General features: G+C 32.3%; 1 protein-coding gene across 9 annotated transcripts in view; it reads right to left on the bottom strand.

Moving 5' to 3' along the window:
• LOC105364156 (protein turtle) overlaps nt 1–24,395 on the bottom strand; it is an 81,133-nt gene that overhangs the window by 10,067 nt on the left and 46,671 nt on the right. For all 9 annotated transcript variants that reach the window (XR_912941.1, XM_011502019.1, XM_011502020.1 and 6 more), the window contains exons 3-9: nt 22,277–22,505; nt 21,225–21,500; nt 12,588–12,875; nt 10,537–10,946; nt 8,082–8,353; nt 6,101–6,273; nt 4,473–4,553 (exon numbers count right to left, since the gene is read on the bottom strand). Coding sequence is in view for 8 of the 9 variants with exons in the window: in XM_011502019.1 (XP_011500321.1) it covers nt 4,473–4,553; nt 6,101–6,273; nt 8,082–8,353; nt 10,537–10,946; nt 12,588–12,875; nt 21,225–21,500; nt 22,277–22,505 (1,729 nt within the window). In the remaining variant the exon portion in view is untranslated. The remainder of the gene's footprint in view (nt 1–4,472; nt 4,554–6,100; nt 6,274–8,081; nt 8,354–10,536; nt 10,947–12,587; nt 12,876–21,224; nt 21,501–22,276; nt 22,506–24,395) is intronic.

The following is a 24,395-nucleotide window of genomic DNA, read 5'->3' as shown; positions in this document are numbered from 1 at the left end:
TTTGTTTTTTTTTTTTTTGTTTTTTTGTTCTTTGTTCAATTTACTTAATTATACTATTTACTGAAAATACTCTCAACATTATTTAAAGAAATACAAATTGAATTAACCGTATGTAAAACATGCATTTATTACTTTTTTTTTTTAGTCCACATCGTAAGTTTATTATATAATCGATTCATCTAAATTTCAATGTGTAAAGTGACATTTGCATAATAACAACGCCAATAATTTGAACAATTAAAGAATACGCGATGAATTTAATCTATACAAGCAAAATTATATAATTTGAACAATATAATCATAAAAAACAAATTGTTATTAGATATTTCAATACTTATTGTTAATGGAAATCGAATGTTTCGATTATATGCATTGCAGGTGTAGTTGATTGAAAATAGGAAATAGCGAACATATGTGGATTAAATAAATAATGCCATGCTATCACGATGCGAATTCATAATAATAAAAAGGCGAATTAATAAACATAAATGAAAATTTGATATCTATAAAGACAATTGTCTCATGTATTCACTAATGTGTATGATGATAATTCGATAACAGCTTTTTTTTTTCTTTCTTTTTTTTCTTTTTTTCACAGCTCAATTCAGTACGGCAAATAGCTCTTATATAAAATTATATAAAATACATAATTTTTTTGTAATGAAAATAAAATTTTTATTCTTATAAATTTGAATGCTAATTTTACAGACAATAAATCTCAATAACAGTAATTTATTTTAATCCCATAATAATAATAAAAAAAATGTTCAAAATATATTCTGCTTTATCTTTATTATCGTCAAATTGCGTAAAATAAAGTAAACGTTATTCGTCGACATTCTATACTAATTGTTCAATAGAAATAATGAATAAGCATGATTGACACTGCTGCATCTAATAACGGCTTATTAACAAAGCGTATATAGAAAAAAATGATTGAAGCAAAATAATTTATTTAAATTATTATTATAAATCATCAATTGATAATGAATAAATGTTGTTGTCGGAATTGAAGCATTTTAGTGGAGGTCATAGTTTGTCGCAATCGGTTTACATTTTTTTTTTCACATTAATTTCCCCCTTAGCCCTTGAATGTTTACATTTACCTTCTTAGAATTCTCGAGGCTCAGAGTTCTCGAGGCTTAGAGTTCTACGAGGCTGTTTAGCCGAATGGCCGAAAGCTTAGATTCCCGATCGATTCCGACCGATTCCGACCGATTCCGACCGATTCCGACCGATTCCGACCGATTCCGACCGATTCCGACCGATTCCGACCGATTCCGACCGATTCCGACCGATTCCGACCGATTCCGACCGATTCCGACCGATTCCGACCGATTCCGACCGATTCCGACCGATTCCGACCGATTCCGACCGATTCCGACCGATTCCGACCGATTCCGACCGATTCCGACCGATTCCGACCGATTCCGACCGATTCCGACCGATTCCGACCGATTCCGACCGATTCCGACCGATTCCGACCGATTCCGACCGATTCCGACCGATTCCGACCGATTCCGACCGATTCCGACCGATTCCGACCGATTCCGACCGATTCCGACCGATTCCGACCGATTCCGACCGATTCCGACCGATTCCGACCGATTCCGACCGATTCCGACCGATTCCGACCGATTCCGACCGATTCCGACCGATTCCGACCGATTCCGACCGATTCCGACCGATTCCGACCGATTCCGACCGATTCCGACCGATTCCGACCGATTCCGACCGATTCCGACCGATTCCGACCGATTCCGACCGATTCCGACCGATTCCGACCGATTCCGACCGATTCCGACCGATTCCGACCGATTCCGACCGATTCCGACCGATTCCGACCGATTCCGACCGATTCCGCTCTCTCTCTCTCTCTCTCTCTCTCTCTCTCTCTCTGTCTCTCTCCCGCAATAAGTGAACATTGAACTGCAATATTGTAATTGTTCATAAAACAGAATAAACGATGTTTTAAAACAAAGTTACACGCACTTTTACATACTTTGAGTCCTTCCATTTATGTCCTTTCCTTTCCTAAGCATCGCTAAGGTGAGAGACTGATGAAACTGAACTATTGAATTTGGCAGTTCGAGCCACAAACTAATCTTTCCAACAGTAGTCTTTAACGAAATTATTGTAAATGTAATTATGATTTTGATCTATCATGCAATAGAAGATTTTATGTTTTTAAAAATTTAAATGTGCTCAAACTGCGAGTAAATCGAATTTTTTTTTTCAATTAAAATTGTTGAATTATATTTTGAACGATTGGTAAAATAGTAATATGGAACGACTAAGTTTAATTCTTTTCTCGACACATGAATTATTCAAACATACATATTATACATATATTGTATTAAAAAAATAACGAATATTTAGTGAAATAAAAAATGTGCGTAAGATTGATACTCCTTTACTTTCTTGTTGGATCGCGAGGTATTCACGAATGAAGCGGCATTGGGATGAAAAACTTCGCATTCGGTAAAAAATGCTGATCCTTTCTGTCCAACGATTTTATTAAATATTGTTCGCGGTTAACGAGCTCGATTCGCCTTTATTGTTATTGTGCTTATAAAAATACGTGCAAACATAACCAAGATGTTTTAAAAAAAAAATTTTTCTCCGTTTTAAAGTATTATATACAAAAATAATTCAATAGCGCAAACTAAGAAAAGAGCATAACACGCAATATCCCTGCGGCAAAAGCTGATTCCCCCTAGACTCTGTGGATTTAACGCATCAAAATTAGCGTGGGGATTGTTGTTTTCATCATTTTGGCTCGTTAAAATGCATAAAGTTCCCTCTGGCCCTTTTGCTGCTTTTCTTTTTTATTTTCTTTGTCTCTTTCATTGTCTCTCTCTCTCTCTATCTCTCTCTCTATCTCTATCTCTATCTCTATCTCTATCTCTCTCTCTCTCTCTCTCTATCTCTATCTATGGTTGCTATCATTCACTTTCTTCTTTTGTTCTCGGTGGACTGCAGCACTCGCTTTAAGTAGATTAAGTTCATTGCTCACCCTCTTACTTGTTTTTTTCGTACTCCTCTATACCTATTCTCTCTTTTTTATTTTTCCTCTTTCTATACCCAATATCGCTTGTATTTGTCTTTTTTTTCTTCTGATTCTGATTGTCGCATTTTGTTCTTTTCGTTCAAGCATTCATACTCTTTTTGTTTAGATATTCGCACTTTTTATGCTACCTTTTCCTCTTTTATATTACATTCCACGACGATTTTTTAGCTTTCTTTATACCGTTTCCAAAACCACTACTATCGCAATTAATCGTTTAATAATGCCAATGCGGTAAAAGAGAAATATCGAAAATGAGATAAACGGGGAGGGGAAGATGATCGAATACTTACGACAAAATAATCTTGTATAACGAAACGAATAATTAATACGATTAGAAGCGTATTGGCTTGAATTTTTCAGGCTATCGCGATGGTTTAATCTGGCGCGATCAGTAAAGTTACAAAAATGAGATTTTCGCATTTCAGAAAAACGTATAAATATTATATTTGATCAATATCAATAAGAATACGTAATTCTTTATGATACAGAGTCAATATTTTCATTCGTCTCATCGCTCTTAATGCTTGCATTTTACAATATACATTTAAGCATTCTCTAATTGTTTCTTTACATGGGCGCTATTGCAGGGGAAATAAAGAAAAAAGTTAAGCTAAGCGATAGGAAATTGTCAGAACCAATGACAAAGTAACGCAAAGTAAAGAGATGTGTAAAGGAATAAGAAGATACAAGGAACGTCATTGTGTACAAATGTCGAGCAATGAACCGACGAATTCAGGAAGAGGAAATAAAGGCGGAAGTGGAGCGAATAGTTCGATGGGTTTGTCGATACGATACGTCGCGACGGAATAGAAGAAATGCCGTTGGTTGTAAGGCTGGGGGGCGAGCTTTTTCAAACTTTAGAACTTTGTTTCCGAAACGCTTTTAACAGTACGGCACTTTGCTTGGCAAATCTTGCGATTTGAATTTTCGGGTGTAGAGCACACCATATCTTTATATGTTTCGTGCTTTATATCGATTATTATACGCGAGTGTCTTTCAATCGCGAATATTCTTATATATCAAATTAAAGTGCAATTTTAAAGTTTTATAAATAACAACAGCATGTAAGAAGTTTGCATTTTTACAGACCAATATCGTGTAGGATAGCAAAATTAATCTATAAATTAAACGTAATTTAATTAAGATATTAAAATTTAAACGAAATTCAGTTAAATAAGATAATAGGAAGTCCTAAGAAAGAAGTCTTACTTATGCATGAAAAATGATTATGATTTTTGATAATGGCATTAAAGCAGATGATATTTATTATTAATAAATTTGATTGATATAAATGTATCTACGTAAAGCATCAAACATTAATAATATAAATTAATATTATTTGCTGGCAGTTATTTCATTGAAAAATAAAGTATTAAATTATATGAGATTTGATGAAACATACCACCGATTTGGTCTGCTTCTGCTCCTAATGGCTGATTTCCGGAACTCGATGTTGGTATTGTCGATTTTTGTAATCCGACATCTGTGATTGCACAAACATGAATAAACATTTGATGAAATAAATATTAATTTTTAGTATTTATGAACGTATTTTATATTGCAACAACATAGTCTTTATAAAAATATCTATCGTGATACATGAAACATTATCTATAAATTTGTTTATTACAGGATTTAAGTTAGTAAAAAATCGTATTATTTAAAAACTTTTGAGTTTGACTTCATTATGTTACTTTACTTTTAAATAATAAGATTGATTGTAACTTACTTTTTACATAATTAGGTCAGTAATGTTTTCGTTTTAAAGTAATTTGTAGCTAAGTAAGAAAGTAATTTCTTCGAATTAAAATTTTGAATTTTCATTAATTTTCTTTTACTTTACGGTGTAAGCGTTCAATACAAATATAAATATATATGTAAATATATATATATATATATATATATATATATATATATATATATATATATATTTATATATATTTCTGCTTACACAGTTATTACTTTTTTTATTAATATAAGATTAATAAATAATATTAAAAGAGAATTAATTACAAATTGATCATATGTACCATGCACTAAGTTTTATATTAGTTTTTAACTTTCGGCCTCAACAACGAAATGTACATTTCATATATAGTAAATACTGATGTAAAAGCATGATAAATGATATTTACCTTAAAATACTTTAGCTTAGTTTAGATTAAAAAAATATAAAAATAGAATAAACATATCATGTATTAAAATATTTTCAATTTTTTTTTTTTTTTTTTTTTTTTATGTCACTATTATCAAAATTAAGAATATATATTGTGCTTACTGTGAATTGTAAATTCATCATGTTAAAAAAATATTTTATCAGTTTATTTTGATATTATGAAGATAATTTTCTCGTGATATTTGCCTATTATAAAAAAAATGTTTAACGTAGTGTTATGAAAAAAATTATAAAATTTAAAAATATAAGCAATTTATCATACTTGCGGACTATGTTCTCAGTTTCTAAATTTCTTATAAGAGACTGTAAATTGTGTTACGCAATTTAGTACTTTATACTTTATGCTTAAAAAATACTGAAATTTCAAGATGAGCGGGATTTATCATAATTTATGGATATTATGATGAATCGCTCATTTAAAGAAAAACACGTTTGACAAGTTTTTTTATGAGACACAAGCATATATATATATATATATATATATATATATATGCGTTCTGATAAATCTGATTTTGTTTAAATTATCTAATCAACAATTTTTATTATTTATTTTTTCAAATATTACGGGGGGTGTATTATAAATATTCAGTGCAAGTCTTTTGTGAGATTTAAAAAACTCTTCAAAACATAATATTAACAATAATAGAAATAGTATCGAAATGTTGAGATTATTTTAAAAGTTAACTTTTTACATTTAAAAAGAAAACACACCTGTTATATTACGAGGATTTTCTTAAATAGACATTAATTTTGATGTATAGAAAAGTAAATTACGTACTTTTTCTCATATTACGATAGTTTCTTTTTCAATATGGCTGGAGAAAGACTAGATTAAAAAATAATTATTTTCTTACCTAGAGTTTTAACAGTTATAACTTTGCTGAACATTCCGTCTCCAAGAGCATTTTTCCCGACGACTTGAAATTCATAATTTGTTCCTGATTGTAGCCTGCTTATTGTTACAGTTGTACTTCCGGAAGGCGTTACTGGAATCGTTTTCCAATCTTGAGCGCCTTCTTCTCGATACCTGCCAATTCCAACAAATTTTCCTGTACAATTTGATTCTGTAGAAATTTCACAATATCTTGCATTTCGGTCAATACAGTTTTCGAGTGAAAATTTCTCAAATATTTCACACATAAGATTTATCTACAATATGTTTATTGTATAAAAATGTACTTTCCAAGCAGAAATTAATTCCAAAAATCAATTATCGTATATTTATGGGCGAGGCATGTTATTATTTTTTCATATTATTCAGTGTTTGCATAATTAAGGGCTAATTTAGCTCATCAGCTAAATCGAATCTTTTATTCGTGCTGTTAATTTATTTTCAGATTAATGGTTCATAAAGATTTAAAGGCATTTGTTCTACTATTTAATAATGGATATGCAGATTTATCAATAGTCTAATAAAACTGTTACAAGCGATTTGCAAGCGTTTCTAATGTGTAATTTATACGAAAGAAAAAACAAAAAAAAAAAGTATAAGTTTCAAAATTGAGTGAAATACATTTAAAAAAAAAATATATATATATATATATATGTACGAATATCAGGGTTCATAAATAATTTCAATAAATCTGTCGTTATGCTATACTACGAACGGTGTTGTTATATAAATTTTGAAGAAAAAAAAAGAATATTTATTCATCAAAGTGCGACAATTTTAATATTTTTAAATTAATACGGTTTATATTCACCAATAGAAAATAACATTTATTTTTTTAAATATACACGGATACTTTAACATACAGTATATAACATGATAGGCTGTATGAATTGAATCGTTACAAATGCCCATATCGAATAACTTCTAATCAATACAAATGCAAAACGTTTTTAAGTTAATTTTATAAGTTTGAAATTTCTGTACGTTGCTGACATAATTGTCGTAGAGTTTTTTTTTCCATTTTCTTTTACCATAATATTGGGCTTCAATTTGCTTGGATATATTTTGTTGGCCACAATAATAAAGTCGTAGATAGAACTTTTATACTTTGTTCCGAACTTTTCCAGAAACATTAATATGAGACGTAAGCTGGAAGTGGAATAAATAATACTAAATAGTTTTACGAAGTAAAATTGCAGTTTAGCATATTTAAGTATATATAATGGCTTCTCATTTCTTACAATAACGACATTGGTATTTCATTATTTTCCTCTTAAAAACAATATGTTTTCGTATAAATATATTTTCTTGTACTATTCGATCGTAATTGCATTATTGTTAAAGGATCTAGTTATTCGAGAAAATTATGAACTTTGAATTTAATTTCGTCATACATAATTCGTCGCTGCTTTAAGGAATTTAATACAAAACGTTGTTCGTTGTTATTCAGTTGAATGAATTGTAATTGAATGAAATAGATAAAGGCTTCCATCGTCATTAGTGCTTTAAATAGCCTTTTGTGATGTGAAATACGAAGAGTTACATGACGCATGAAGAGAAGCCGTCCGTGTAATCGGAGTGGCGATCGGCGGAAGGGTTTGCCGAAAGAGTTCCGAGAGCCGCGCGATTGGTTTGACGCTCAGGGCGAAGTACCAAGGGAGAGGAGGAGTGCAGGTGCGAGCTCGAGTGTCAGTTGGCTAACTACTACTACTACTACTACTACTACTACTACTACTACTACTACTACTACTACTACTACTACTACTACTACTACTACTACTACTACTACTACTACTACTACTACTACTACTACTACTACTACTACTACTACTACTACTACTACTACTACTACTACTACTACTACTACTACTACTACTACTACTACTACTACTACTACTACTACTACTACTACTACTACTACTACTACTACTACTACTAGTTACCAGATCGTGTAATCCTGTTTATAGTCGGGTCCGCCCGAGTATCCGGGTAGCCAGGATAGCGAGACGGAGAACTTGTCGGCGGTTCCAGTGACGTTGTGTGGTGCGTGCGGCTGCGTCCCTTCGACAATTAGTTGCGTCGTTTTCATTATGGTCGCCACCTCGTTGGCTGCTACGCACTGGTACGCACCGAAGTCCTGGCGTCGCAGGCTCTCGATTGTCAAGTTGCCACCGATGACTTTGGCGCGGTTACGCGGCAATGGCTCACCGTCTTTCTATAAATTCCAAACGCGTTATACGCTTCGATTATAACCACTGTTACGTCGCGTTTAAAGAGAGCCGATATTTTTGTCCTTTCCATTAGTCTTTTATATTTAGATATTTGGCTAGTTTATCAATGGATTTTCACTTTAAAAAGTTTTGGAAAGTATTGAAAATCGAAGCGTATACTTTCAACAATATTAATCGATTTAACCGGTAAAATCTTTTCCTCGAGGCTGCTGTAAAGTAAAGCGATTAACATTTCTAAAATCACGTGAATTTACTTAACATTTATAATAACATACGAGCTCGAGTATCGCGATTGATAAATTAAAAAAGTAGAAACCAAAGAAATACGATAGATTTTATATTTGTCTAATGAATTGTGCCTGACATACACGATAAACTATACTAAGTTAGATTAAATTTTTAAATCAATTACGAAAGTAAAAAACATTGCGGCTGATATTTCCGAATTATAATCAATTTTACATCGTAAAACGTAAATACAACAATTGACTACCATGAAATATTTTCAATATCACGCATATTTATATATTTCGAAAGATTTTTAGATTATCCGAAATTATTATAGCAAGGCAATAAATAAAATTTTTCTAAATTTTATTTTTAGAGCTCAACCGCAAATTTATATTGTGCAATAAAATAAGTAAATATAATAAAAATATAATAAAGGGTATTATCGAATTTTCGGTGCAGTATTTTAAGGGAACGTGAAATATTACGTCCCATAAAAATCCGTGTAGACAGTAGTAAACATGTTTAGATGGCCAATACGACGAAGAAAGAACAAAACCAAAGAAACAATACTCACTCAAGCGCACTCTCAATTGTATTTTTAATACTTAACGAAAAAATTAAAATATTACATTAATACGAGTATATTCGAATTTTTGCGAAATTTACAGCGACTCGAATAACACATTCGATTACGTCTGCTCTATCCATTTAAAATTATCCATTCAAAATGTTTCGATTTTCATTTTCATGTTAAAAGATAATTGAGTAAGCCAAGTAAAATTACTGTGTTCACCGAGGCAATGGAAATTAACGAAATTTCAAGAACAGCCGTACGCGACACGACCCACGAGTAATTGGCTTATGCTTAAAAGAAAGCTTATTTATGTTGTAAGAACACAATTTAACTCTACATCTGAGTTAATATTAATTCTCTTGTAAGTTAATATTACAGTCTTACTCTAATAGACAGTTCTGGATTAGTAGGAAGGTAGGCGGGGAGTGGAGGGGGTTGCCAAGTCTATCCCGGGGACTCCCGAGACAGTCGGGTCTCCAAAGAGTTGAATATAGCCCGAATTAATCTAATCGAATCGAACTTATCAAACAAACTTTCTCTTTTCTTCTTCTTCTTCTTCTTATTCTTATTCTTCTCCTTCCACTTCTTTCCTGCTTTTTTTCTTTTTCCTCTTTTCTTTTCTTTTTCCTTTTTTCTTTTTTCCTTGGTTTTTTGTTTTTTGTTTTGTTTTGTTTTTTTTTTTTTTTGCCAACGTAGATTTAATAATTTCGTGAAAGACGTTTAGTAAGATTGATTAACGCGAATATTGCAGTTTTAAATTAATTTTAAAGTTAAATATTATAGATTATTGATAAAGTTCGTGAAAGACGCTCAGTATGATTGATTCGTATTAATGTCATAGTTTCAAATTAATATTAAGGCTAAATATTATGGTTTATTGTTGGTGGGTTATCGATTATTGGTTTATCGATTATAGAAAAGCTGATAATAATTTAACGATTGGATGTTAATGGGCTTGGCTTTGAATGGATCTTCTCAGCAAAATGTCCTTAACGTATCAAAAACAAAAATTCATTGTTATTGAATATAGGAATTTAGACGCACGCGTACTATTACTAACACTCGTGCTTTAATAGTATTAACATTCGCCCGAGCGAGTGTTGGGCTTTCGGAGAGCCAATAAATAAATCAACTGTTGCAAACTATTTGGAGAGATGAGTGTCACGACTGTACGGAGCCGCGAGTATCGAAGAAAAAAAAAATGGCTCACGACCTGCTGAATGTACTATGCTAGACGACTGCTCCGACGAAATTCCCATTTCACGAGCAATGATCATCGTCTACGAGGACGTATAAGGGAGCGACGAGCGGGAGCATCCATGGCTCACTGTTTTAATGAAAAGTATGTAAAAATATACTAACCCTTTGCCAGGTGATGATTGGCTTCTCCGTACCCTCGGATTCCTGGGCGTCACAGTGCATCTCCACGGTTTCGCTGACCTTGCGCTGATACATCGGCTGGGGGTCGATAGTGAATACCGGGGGGTTGCGAACGAGCACCTCCATAGCCGCGGAGCTGCCCTGCGTCCCATGTGCGTTGTACGGGGTGCAGACGTACATACCCTCGTGGTCCTCCTTCACTCGCGTGAATAGCAACGAGCCGTTCGTCATGACAATTATGTCGTTTATTTGGTAGGGCTCGAGGAGTCGCTTGTCCTTGGTCCAGGTCACGTACTGCAAGGGCGGGTTCGCCTTTATGTAGCAGTGCACGACCCCGGCCATGCGGAACGGGAGGTACTGGGTCGTTGGATTGAACGTCACTTTTGCTGAGTCTGCGTTTCGGCCATTTTTGGAGAGAAAGTTTCGTTAGAGATTTGCTCGATGAAACGCTTTTCATTTGGCGAGGCTAAGCGACATTCTCCTCCATCTTCGTCGCGAGCTTTTTGGCCGTTATGGACGCACCGATCGACGCTATAAAATGCCCTACCCCGGATCCTTCGGATACGACGGATCCCCCCACCCCCCCGCCCTTTTTCTCTTCCTTTTCTCCAACCTAGCCGCCCCCTTCCTTTACCCCCTCCCCCCTTTACTACCCCATTCTCACTCTCTCTTTCTCTCTCTCTCTCTCTCTTTCTCTCTCTCTCTCTCTCTCTCTCTCTCTCTCTCTCTCTCTCGCTCTCTCTCTCTCGCTCTCTCATTTGTTCTGTTTTTTTCTTCACTTTTCTCTAGAATTTACATACGTAAAGGGAAGCATTGAATAAAGAGATTACGCATTTTATGATCTATTCAAATCTGTATGAACCTTTAAATAACTTAACATGTATGTGGTTCGCACTAGTACTAGAGTAAAATTATATAGGTTGGCATTAAAATGGTAATACATGCTGCATTTTAATGTTAAAAGCTTGCATCAAAAGTTAGATGGATAATCTTATTATTGTGTTCAGATGTATATTGTACAATTTATACGCGTAAGCTGTCTAATCGTATATTAACTTATAAATAAATTTGCTAAATCTCATATTATCTTATCTATTTTTTTTTTATCAATTTATAACGAAATTGGGCGAAACCAAATTGGCTTCTCTTTCCTTTCATTCAAGCGTAATTCAAGTGAATATCTCGTTATTTTTATCAATTTTTATAAAATATTAATTGCTTTGATACTTTCAATGGAGCTTATTTTTACAATTATCCTGAAGCTTAATTCATAGACTTTTGTAAAAAATATCATCTCGTCTTATTTACAATTATGCTGCGATGTTACTAAAAATAGAAACGAACGCCAATTTCAAGTAAATACATTTAATTTAATTGTAAATACAATGAAAAATAGAAATTATTCTAATTAATATTATATTAATAATATACAATGTAATAATTAGGTTAGTTCTATTCGCGTAATTCATGCTAATTTCATATTAATATACTGTAATATTGTTGCTAGAATTTTACATTAATTTAATTAATATCACAAATTCATCAAATATATTATCTAATAATGATAAATCAATAATATTAATTAACGGAAGTAATGGAAAAGATTCATTATCATTATAATGGGATAATATATTGTGTTACATTTTTACAAATTGTTTTTACTCTATGATACTTCTCGAATAGACATCATCTCGATTCAACGAATTATATTATATTTTCTGCATACATATGGCTTATGACGAAGATAAAGAATTTAAGATCTCTCAGGAAATTAATTTACGCATTACCCCGACAATCGAGCACTTAATTATCTCAATATAATATCTTATTGAAAATGGCCAAAGCAAAGCAAGTTAAAAGTGACCAGAAGGCGAAAATATATATAACTTTCCCGTACAATGTCCAACATGTACATGTACATCAGTTATTACATCACCTTATAAAAGGATTTCCACCCCCCCCCCCCCCGCCCCTATTTTCATTCAAATTTTACATTAAGTTACAATCGACTTATGGCTTGAATCATAACTTACATTCGACGTTGAGATAAGCGCTCGCTGTCTGCGGCTCGCCGATGCCGTTGGTGACCTCGCACAGGTACATGCCGGAGTCGTCGGCTCTCACGGGATCAATGACGAGGCTCCCGTTCATTTTGACCGAGGCTCGGGTGTCCAGCTCCGAGACGTCGGAGATTAGGGCCCCTTCGCGATACCAGCGCACCGTCACGTTACCCGGCAAAGCTTTAGCCTCGCACGAGAACATGACTTTTTCACCCTCGCGTTTAGTTTCGTTCGTCGGTGGTATTGTTATCACTGCCCCGCCTGAAACAAGGACAATTTATCTTCTCCTATCATACGAGCACTTTTGGATATCGCCGTCGGCTTGTAGCAAACTTCGACTTCTCGCTGTACTTTAACTCTCTCGAGATTTATCACGCTGGCTCGATGACTATTTATTCGAGTACTTTTAGCAACTTTGGGCGTTATCCAACTTTTTAATTTTTATCATAAATTTCGAATATTAAGTAACTATACAAACCCAAACTGACAGTCGCAAATTCTTATTGATATATAAATGTACACATACATGTGCATACATATATCTATACGTTCTTTTGTATTCGTTTTATTTATTGGAGAATTGGGTATGAGAATTCGTAGCCTATGACGAAATATGAACTATCTAAATATCAGATATTTTATTTATATTTTAAAATTCGTAGATTCCGCTTGAGTATTACGAACCATTTACGTACTTAAAGTCATCCATATCTATTACACAGACGCTAACTAATTAGCGAAAAGATTAAAAACAAAATTTCCTTCATTGGTAAGTTTTATGCTTTAAAGTTTTGTTTAAGAATGTATTTTAAACATACGTTAATCTATAAATAGTATTTATTGATTGGACATTGATGATTCTTTACTAGGATACCATTTAATTAAATTTTACAGCATTTCATGTTTGATTAAATAAATAAAATACTGTTACATTGCTTTCGAAATATTATAAAAAATTATTAAAAATTGCTTCACTTGCAATAATTGCTATACACTTACTTTTATAAAATAGTAAAATTTATAAATAGAAAATCATCAGAAATAAAAACCTTCTAAATACTTAAATTCATTTCACAATGTTGATGATAATGTACATTGAGACAAACAAGTAATACGACAATGTTCGATCACTTTTAATAAATATAGAATTATATAGAATTAGAAGGGTCATAGAATTTAATAGAGCCTTAAGTATAATAATAAATTGGAATAAAAATCTAATTTATACTGTATAAAGTGAGTTTAATATTATTGACTTGGTGATATTGCGTTAAAGAACTCCATACATACATTTAAAGTGAATTGATTCAAAATTCCTATAAGAGCATAATGTTAAAGAATAATGTTAAATTATAATTTAATTATTATAATATTGAAAGTTATTATTGTGCATCAGATAAAGTAGAAAATATTTATCAATTTATTATCATATTCAACCAACCTTGCTGAATTTACTGGAAAACGAGTGAAATCTTTTAAAATAATAACATTTATATTAGTTATTCGATCGATGAGAATCAAAATTAATCAAGTACCATTCATTTTATTAATATAGCGTAGATTTTAAAAACAACTGGAATAACACATCATAGCATAAATAAATTTATTATCTCGTATTAAACTCTATTGTTAAGATTTTTTAAATTTCAAATGTAGAAACTATCCATTTCTTCGAAACAGAAAATTTTATTTTTGAAGTTTGCCAACTTTTCAAGAATTTATAATACGCTCTTTTTTAATACAGAGAGAGAGAGAGAGAGAGAGAATTTTAAAAACTTATAAATTGAGTCTACATTTTAAAGAAAAAGTTAATTTATGTCAGCGTACGAGATGATTTCAATTTTTCTAAGAAATGTTAAATAAATTATTCTTTTAAATAAATTACTTAAATTTACGATTAAGGAAAAAATGTAATACTCGAATATTTTTAATGTTTTTTTTTCTTTTTTTTTTTTCTTTTTGTTTAAACGTGACAAATTATGAATAAGAGAGTAAAGTTTTAGAATAAAATAAAGATTTATTTATGCTAGATTTTTATTGCTGAAAAATGAATGAACAAAACGAGGAAAAGCTGTAAAATAAATTATTGCATTGGTTAAATAAACCATTGTTGAAACACATTGGTTTATCGGTTATTACGGATTTCGTAGTAAACATTCCAAAGTCTCTCATAATAAAAGATAAAGCAAATTCCTTGTCCTTTCAAAAACAAGCTTTCTGCGCAAGACAGAAAAGAGGATTAACCAAATAGGAAAATCTCTGACTTTGTATCAGAACTGAAAACGCCTGGGGCGGCTGTTTCAAAATTTTAAGGTTTCCAGTTTCCTGATGAGAAGAAAAGCTCTCCATAACATCCCGTGAAAATTACTTTGTAATCCGCGACTCGCATAACTACTGGGACAACTACTCGGTGGGATAATGCCAATGTCACCTTTAGTCGATGTCTGGCCAAGTGGGGACACGCGACTTTTGTCCGATAATTGGATATCCGCCACAAGTGCGCTTTCGTCTCTGAACTGCTAATGATCGAATGATGATGGAATGTATTCTTAATATCGAACTGGTGAGCGTGCATTCAATCATTAATCCTTTCCCTCGGTACATTATGTAAGAACTCCGCGATATGCAGGCATTTTGAATGTATAATCGGACCCGAGCCCAAATTACAATTTTAAGCAAACCTTGCAATTTTTATTATTCCCTATCCGTGTTTAATTCATTTATAGGCTAATTTGATGGTGGTCAAATGGGACACCGTAAATGCATAGGCTCATAAGATATTTCCAACGTATTCGTAAAAGCTTGCCTCACATAAAAATACCTGCCTCTCGTGATTATGGAGCGATGAAAATGTAATGCAGATGAAACGAGAGCTTTTATCGTGGAGTTTATTTAATGAACGTTTTTGTATTTAACGTCTGCTACAAATTTATTAGATATTATTCCAAAGTATAGAACACTTTATAATACACTTAAGGTGCTTTATAACGTACTGTTTTTAAAATACTGCTTAACGTGTATTAAAAATGGCGGCATTATATATACAAATTTAAATAATGGTTTTTAACAAATTTAGTAAATTATTTCCCATAAGTATGTAATACAATAGGTTTACAAAACTTTAAATTCTATCAAATTTCAAATAATTTTGGATATACGTAATAAAAATAATGAGAATAATAGAAAAAAAAACTAAACAAGCTAAAAAAAAAAAAAAAAATAAGAAAATAAACGCTTTAGGTTAATAGTAGATTATTCATATTATATACTTAGACGTATAAAAACAGTTTTATCTTCAGTCAACGAATTCAGGAGCAAACAGAATACTAGATTGAGTATTAAAACAAAAAGTATCGGAATGGAAGTAAGCCGAATATTAATCTACAAATAAAACAAAATACATATTATTTTCAATGAAAAGTAACTAACACATACAGATAAAAACATTGTTTCAGTGAGGAATTCTGATTACGTATCACCGGATTTTACGTCTTTTTCAACTGCTATATATCTTTTTCCGAATTCAACTTTGCGTCTACCTTATACGTTTTTTCTTTGCCCTGCGAGTATTTTGTTTCAGAAAAGATAACGAAAATGTCGGCTAGCTCTCTCTCTCTCTCTCTCTCTCTCTACGGGCTAAAAATATCGATAAAATTTACAAACGATGTATGTTAACAAAATAAGCTAAAAAGTTGAAAACTTTGTTAGCTTAAAAATTATAGTATTTAAACTGCGGATTTTGAGTTTATCATTTGCTACGTAATTAAAAAGTAAGAAAATTAGTACATTCAATTGGATAAATCTAACCAGGTCACCGAATATCATTCTCAAATGTCCATTTAAATTAAAATTCTTCATGTCACTGACATCACTAACGCGCAGTCGTCAATTAATAAGAAGCCATAGCAGTCGACACTGTTTATACATCGAGGATGTTTATTTAAGGAGTCCAAGTCGACAATAAGCTTCGGTGGAAAGGAGTTAACCAAAGAGGCTTTGGTTTATCTGCGCTTTCACCGAGCAGTTTCACCAAATGCCCGGGCGACGAATGCCAGAAGAAAAAAAAAAAGTGACTACGCTTAACGCGCCAGGCAGAATTAAGCAGCAAGGAAGCTAAGGATCCGAGGTTCAAAGTTCAGCCGAGAAGACGTCAAGTGCCGGCGGGTCGGGACAGAGAGGAGGGATAACGGCGGGATCAGTCGCCCCGAGGGAAGTCAGTCTTGTCCGGGCGCTCGTCCTACCGTCCACGCCTATGCCTTGGGGCTCTTGGAGTGCGCGGGCGCGCAAAGTGCAACGATCGCGGAGTCGGAGTCGGAGCCGAGGAAAGAAAGGCCGGAGGGTGAAAAGGAGGCTAATGATATTCAAGAGTAGCTGCGTGCGCGCGAGTCACGCGTTTAAAGCAGTCGGTTATAATCGCGGGAGCATGAATTTCGAGTAGGCCTCTCGGAGGTGAATAAAGGCGGAGGAGACGACGAGTCGAGGAGAAAAATGCCTGGATAACTGGCGGTGGGCGGTTCGGGGCAGGGTGGGGGGAGGGGCTTGAGTCTGCTGAGCGCGACGTCTACAGGGATCGGAGGCAGTCGTTCGACAAGCTCAACGAGGACGGTCCCATTTGATCATTTGCTCCCAATCGCTACGATCTCGCGGTGATTACCTTAATTAATGTAATCCACTAGGTGGTCCACTCGCTTTTCTTGCCGATCGTACTCCACATTCACGGACGATAATTTGAATTAGATTTTTCGTTCGCAGGTCGAGCCGCAAAGCTGGCTTTTCACTTTTCCCTTGACGCTTGTTACGGGCATTACGGGGAGAAATATGGAGAATGCGATACAATGGTAATCTAATCGTATCATCGTTGCAAAAATGATAATTTTACGCTGAGTGCGCGGATGATATGACTTATTTGACGTGCCATGCATTTAACAGGCGAACGTCGCTCTCATTAGAATGTCCATGTTTTTCGGAAAAAGAAAAAATTGTTCAAAGAACGCATTTGTTAAAGAACGTGAACGTCGCAAAGGGCTCTCTTAAGTTAATAAATTCGGCATGCCTTTGACGAAAATTATTTAAATAATGATAAGATTAGCTTTTAGAGATTTGTTCGTGTGTACCTCGAATATCTATTACAGCTTTCTCACTAGAAAGCTTGCTTTTAATTTTTTATGGAGGTAAGAGAATTAAATGGTTCACAGTTTCGTTTTTTATCAAGTTTATATGATTAAAAATGACATGGTTAGCAAGATTTATACATGCACTTCTCGAACTATATATTTTATTCAATAATTCAGCTTTAAAAATTATAAATAATCTTCAAGAAAATTTTGAAATATATTCATGAATTTTAGTGATCGTATTAAAACGAAGATTGCAACTACCGAATGAGATTTGTTTTAAAATTTCTATCTATACTGATCTACTGATCTCTAATACAAAAATATATTAATGTATAATAATAATAATAATAATAATAATAATAATAATAATAATAATAATGATAATAACAATAATAATAATTATTATATATATATATATATATATATATATATATATTATTAATACATTTACTAATACATAAAATTTTTTTAATTTTTAATAAATATTTTTATCACTGACACTCATGCAATTATTATACATACAAATTACTGAATTTTACAACCAGAGTTAATTTACAATTAACGAATCACAAATGAATCGAATATTTTTCTCTTAGTTTCGAAGCTTTTTAATTTTATTACAAAAATTATAGCTTATAAGAGATAATGGATCTACGTATATTACGAATAATTAACAATTTAAAGCAGAGAATTAATTATTTTATTTTATTTCAATTTAATAATAGTATTATTATTATTTATGTTATTATTATTTTTTTTTAATAATATTATATGTACGATAATATAACATTATTATTCAGCTATTAAAATTAGATATAAAGCGTTCGACCATTTCACTTTTATACTTTTCTACTTTTCTTTTTGTTTTTATTTTTAAATATTGTTCGGAAATGTAACACTGCACTTAGTAGTTTTGAAGTTAGCAGCGGCATTCGGCCCCTTTCGGCTAATCATCAACAGTCCCCGTAGTTTGTCCTTTCGGGACTTTAGGCAAATGTAGAGTAGTAGCCACTACGAAGACTGGGAATCCTTGGCCTTACAGCTATTCTGGGGAAATCGAATTCATCAGAGGTCCGTGAACTCAAAGGATAAACAAAGCCGAAAGCACTGCGCAATCGCATAACGATCGTAAAACAAGTCCCGGCTTTTCGCGGCAATAATCACTTATCCGTTCGATTGGTTACGTACCGAGTGGCTATATAATAATCCCTCGGTTTAAAGTATCCTCGAAATTCTGATTCGACTTTTTTTCTTTTTCAATGTTACGGGGAAGGCTCGAATGCGAATGAGGGGCGAGTACGGCGCCAAGTACGGAAAAACTAAGTAGAAAAGAAGGAACGACGAAGGGAAGAGAAATCGTTGTTACGACGCCCTCTGCTCAGTCTTAATTGGCTGTCGGAGATGCTGGCTCGTACCTTCATGAGATAGATTCCAGTCAAAATTGTATCCTAACCACTTGGCCCTTATGTGAATCATATATTTGTGGTATTCTTTGGAGTGGGGTACACACACGCGCGCGCGCTCGCATCAATGAAAGATTTTACAATACAATTGAATTATGCAAAAAGATTATTCGTTCTCGAATTAGATGTCTATAGAATCGATAAATTTAAAGAATAAAAAATCCATTAATTAATTTAACCTCCAACTTTCTCAAAAGCTTAAGTATTTCATTTTTGGACCAGAGAATTTATTGTAAAAGAAGAATGCGCGTTTATATCTCTAACTTACTTCGGTACGATGCTTTATCTTATTTTATTTATCGGTCACGTATTTTAAAGTCAGACTAAATATATAGCGTACTTGGTACAATTTAATTCAATAGTAATTTGAAGTAATTTTCTTTGTGTTAATTATTAGTAAATTCCATTATACTTGCGACAAATGATGATAAAGTAATCATTGTTAATAATAATAATAATAATAATAATAATAATAATAATAATAATAATAAATCATGATTTATGTTTTGTTTACAATCAGGTAACATCTGTTAATGGTGCGTCTATTTAATAACCAATATCGCAATATTGGTCTAACTGATCTACATTTAATAAGCTCCTAAAGTTATAAGATCCATATCCAAATGTTTGCTCTCAAACACAAATTATATATTGCTGTTCATTACGTCTAAACTTATAGGTAATTTTCTTTAAACTTTATTCCACTGTACAGGAGCAATGTAATTTTGCGTCAACTCAGTTTTTCCGCAGACTTTAGATTTTACGATTTAAAATTATTATGTTTTTTCTTTCTCAGGTCACGTAGTAGCTGATGCGAATGCTTTTTACAACGTATGTTTATAGGCACGTAGACATGGCCGTACGTTTTTTGCATTGGATATAAGGTTGTGAATTGAAAACATTCGAGGATTCAGATTTATTTAATAATCCGTATTGTACAGTGATTATTTAGTAGAGTTTTCATTAACATAAATAATAAGCAATTCATTTATTTAGAATGGCATGCTTATTAAATAAACAACTTGCAGCTACTGCATGTAATTTTTAATTTTAAATAAGTAGTACAGTTCATCATAATGAAGCTTATAAAACTAATTTTTATTTAATTTATCGCGTTAAATTAATTAATTGAAATTAATAATTATTAATTTCGTGTAACAATTAAATTCGTTAAATGTCAATGAAATATTAATATATTGAAATGGAAAATTGTATTATGGTATTAATGATATTAAAATTACATAATCTTATTCATACTATAAGTTATAAATAATTCTTTATATATTGTATGATTATTTTATTCATTAACATTATTGTGTATTATTGTGTAAGATCAAAACCGTATAAGTTGAGAAAAACTTTCATAAAGGAAGAACCAAGTGTCTATGTTATTCGTTTAATTCGCTTGCCTTTGTCGTCTTAACTGTACTATTTTTATTATTAATCTGTTAATTAACGTTTTAAATCCAATGTTTGGTGAGATTGCATCATCATCACACACAGTCATTTAAAATATTTTCCAAGATATTTCAAGATTTTCAATCCGTTTGATGTGACTTTTTCATCAGTAGTTGAGGTAAGGATTATTAAGAACAGTTTATTGCTTATGCAATTTAAGCGAATTTCTGTATTATGTTTGAAGTTTAGTTTCGCACCTACGCATTAAAATTAGACTCACAAATACGTATATACATAAACTTTTAAAGTGTAGTTAATTTAACTTGCCGAATTTAATTGTGAGTTGAACTTCCCCACTGCCATTAATTGCATTTATTTCACCGTAATTATAAAACGTTGTAACAAATATGTAAATTATTAATAAATATGGTATATACTGTAAATGCTTTAAATTGATAAGCAATTTTCATGCTGTTTGGAAAAGATGAATAGTCTAATATCGATGGAAAAATGCAAATTTTTTCCGAAATTTATAGCTTTTTTATCGGCAAGTGTTTCAACTCAACGCAAAAACTAAGAAACACATAGATTAAACGTATTATCATGGATTGTCGAGCATTGTGTACACTGACCTGCTATGATAACGCGGGCAGTATGACTTATCTGTCCCTCGCCATTACGCGCGAGGCAAGTGTAATCGCCAATGTCCTCTGTCTTAATCATCGAGATCCTGAGCTCGGTGCCATCGTTCATGATCTTGATCGTCGACGAGGGCTCCACCGGACTTTCATCCTTGAACCAGAGAATTTCCGGTTTTGGCGTTCCCATCGCTTGGCAATTTAGGATAATCGCGTCGCCTAGATTTACATAGATCATCTCCTCGGGCGTTATTGTGAACGCAGGTGGTGCTGTCAATAGTTAACAAATAAACGATTAATGATTTCCGAGCGATTTGGTGCATAAATTTAGATTTAATATATTCCATTGTCCGTTCGAGGAGTCATGCAAGGGGCTGATGGACATTTTCGAACAGATTAAATTTTTTTTAGTTTAACTGGTGGTTTCCTTTTCTTCCTTATCCCGAGATATAAGAAATTTATCCTATAAAAAAATGCTTATCAAAAATTTTCATATAATTATACTTGACGAATCAGAAATTGTTTTTTACCACCGATATTTTATCTTTAGTCGATTGTGCGTCCCTTTTTTTTTTTTTTTTTTTTTTTTTTTTTTTTTTTTTTTTTTTTTTTTTTTAAATGTAACTGTAATATTACAAATTTCAATCATATATAATGAAAACGGAAATATAAACTATCTTTAATTGACTAATAATTTTCACGGGTAAAGAGAACACGATCTAACATGTCAAAATATTTGATTATTGTATCACTATTCAACAGATAGTAACAAATAACAAATTAGTTTTACAGCTTAAGATGAAAGGCTACCATTACCCAATAGAACGTTTATTGAGATAATGATTATTGATGCGAATGTTTGTAATAATTTTGTAGCTACACAGTTTTGCTAAAAACAATGTAGTAATATCAACGATATTTTCTACGTAATGTTTTCAACTATACGAAAGAATATAATTTGTTAAATTTACCAAGTGTCAGCGAGTTAGAGAAGCTATTATTTTTGCAAGAGTGTTAAGTGCCGTACATGTGAGTGGTAAACATACCGTGAACGTCGAGGTGAAACCAGGTACCATTCTTATTGTTGGGCGACCGATTGAGAAAGGCGACGATACATTTGTACCAGCCTTGATCGCTTTCCTGGATGTTGGTTAGATTGAGGCTCGCAACCCCGTAGTGCGAGTCGGGACTGACCTTGGACACGCGACCTTCGTATCCTGCACCATTGTGCGCCGGGTATGCTTCGTACCATATGTATATCGGTATCTCCTTACCCTTTACCAATAATGATAAATAACATTGGTTTGGGGATTCGTGGTTATAATCGGTCCTTCTCACTCCACGCAATTTCATCCTATACCCTTTGTCTGTTTATCGTTATTTTATTTTTTATTTTTTTTGTTTTTGTTTTTGTTTTTGTTTTTGTTTTTGTTTTTACGTTGTTCAATCAACTAATACTCAAACAGTTTCGTATTACGGATATTTATTGCGTCAAATTAGATGGACTATATCGTACATTTAAATGTCATTATATTATTAAAGATAGAATGCAATCATTGGATTACATAACTGCTGAATAATTCTGGTTAAAGATCAAATATATTGTTGGTAGATCGTATACAAATGTTGTTCTTGCATATCATTTATCAAAGCTACATTAAAGAAATGTGAATATTTGTAAGCATTCATTATTTTTTTTTCTTCTATTCACTTTTACCATTTACTTTACGTAGTCAAATATACGTGGCAAATATATTCAATTAATTATTTTATACGTCAAATTATTCAAGATGTTTCGGCAATATAAAGTTGAGAGTTAACGATATCAATGGTAAATTATGTACAGTAAAGTGTAACGAAATATTTGTTGTACTAATTTATCATTTGTGTTTACGATAATTATTTCTTTGTCAATTTCTCTTTATTATTAAGATAAACTTTACATCATGAAAAATCGTGTCCCAATTCATTCATACTATTTTCAAATTCTTCGATATTTCATGCTTAACAAGATTTATTCACCAGCAACGATCAGAAGCATATAACATAAATAATGATATGGAAATAAACTACACAGTGCTATTATAATGATTAGTCTATAAATTAAAAATAATATCTGTTAAAATAGCTACGTTATAGGTTTAAAAAAAGATAAGTCACACAAGGATTTATTAATAATAGTACCAAATATATATTTATAATTTTACAAAGCATTGTTTAATATTCTAATACAATCAATAAGCATAATTAATTAACAAAGAATCATCAGAATTATGTTTCAATCTGAAACATGTGATATAATATGAAAATCATAATTTAACAATAGTATTTATAAATACAAAATTTCTTAATAAATTTTATACTAGCATTTATCGTCAATATTAACGATAAAAAAAAAAAAAAAAAACGATATTAAAATTATAATTTCAATACTAGTTGCAGAAAATTAAAAAATGATTTGTATGTACAAAATAAAATAATCCATTCCTAATATTAATAGGATATCTTTATAATTAGTTAATCTTGCAATATCTTATATTTAGAATTCCATTCCTATTCCATTCTATTAAACGTTTTTTAAACATAAAATAAGTCGTTAGAACTTAAAAGTCTTTTCATTAAACTAAACATATGTATATTATTTATAATTACATACTATAAATTATATTTTGAAGTTGCATGCAATTAATGTATCTACATGAAAGACAAACACCTGTAATAATAATTTTAATTATTAGCAGTTGCATTTCGGATTCTAGCTGATGTGTCCCTTGATTTTAATTGCGAGCTATGATTTTGCATTTCGTCGTTGTAGGTAAATTACGCCTATAGATAGAGAGATAAATAGACAGATTGATATGGTGAGGAGTTTGGGGGGGGGGTTAATGCATGAGCGAGAGAAAGAGGAAGGAGCAAGCAAGGGTGAGAAAGCTCGAGTTCTCCGCGAGTGGAAAAATTATAATAAAAAGGAATGAAAAAAGTGAAGGTTTTCTCTCGCTTAAAAGTGCGACGGAGGGGCAATCCGACGAATCAAAGCGACTCTCGAACCAAGTTGAAAGGAAGGGATGTCGTTTGGGTAAAATGGAAAAAGTCTGGATTTCAGTGGAACTCGGATTAACAAATGTGCTCAGCTCGTTCGACGACGTCGAGAGAAAAAAGTAAAAA

This window comes from Ceratosolen solmsi, unplaced genomic scaffold, assembly GCF_000503995.2.
Source record: "Ceratosolen solmsi marchali unplaced genomic scaffold, CerSol_1.0 scaffold43, whole genome shotgun sequence".
NCBI classification, from domain to species: Eukaryota; Metazoa; Arthropoda; class Insecta; order Hymenoptera; family Agaonidae; genus Ceratosolen; species Ceratosolen solmsi.
The sequence above is the reverse complement of the archived record's forward strand: the minus strand, read 5'-3'. Positions and strand labels throughout refer to the sequence as shown.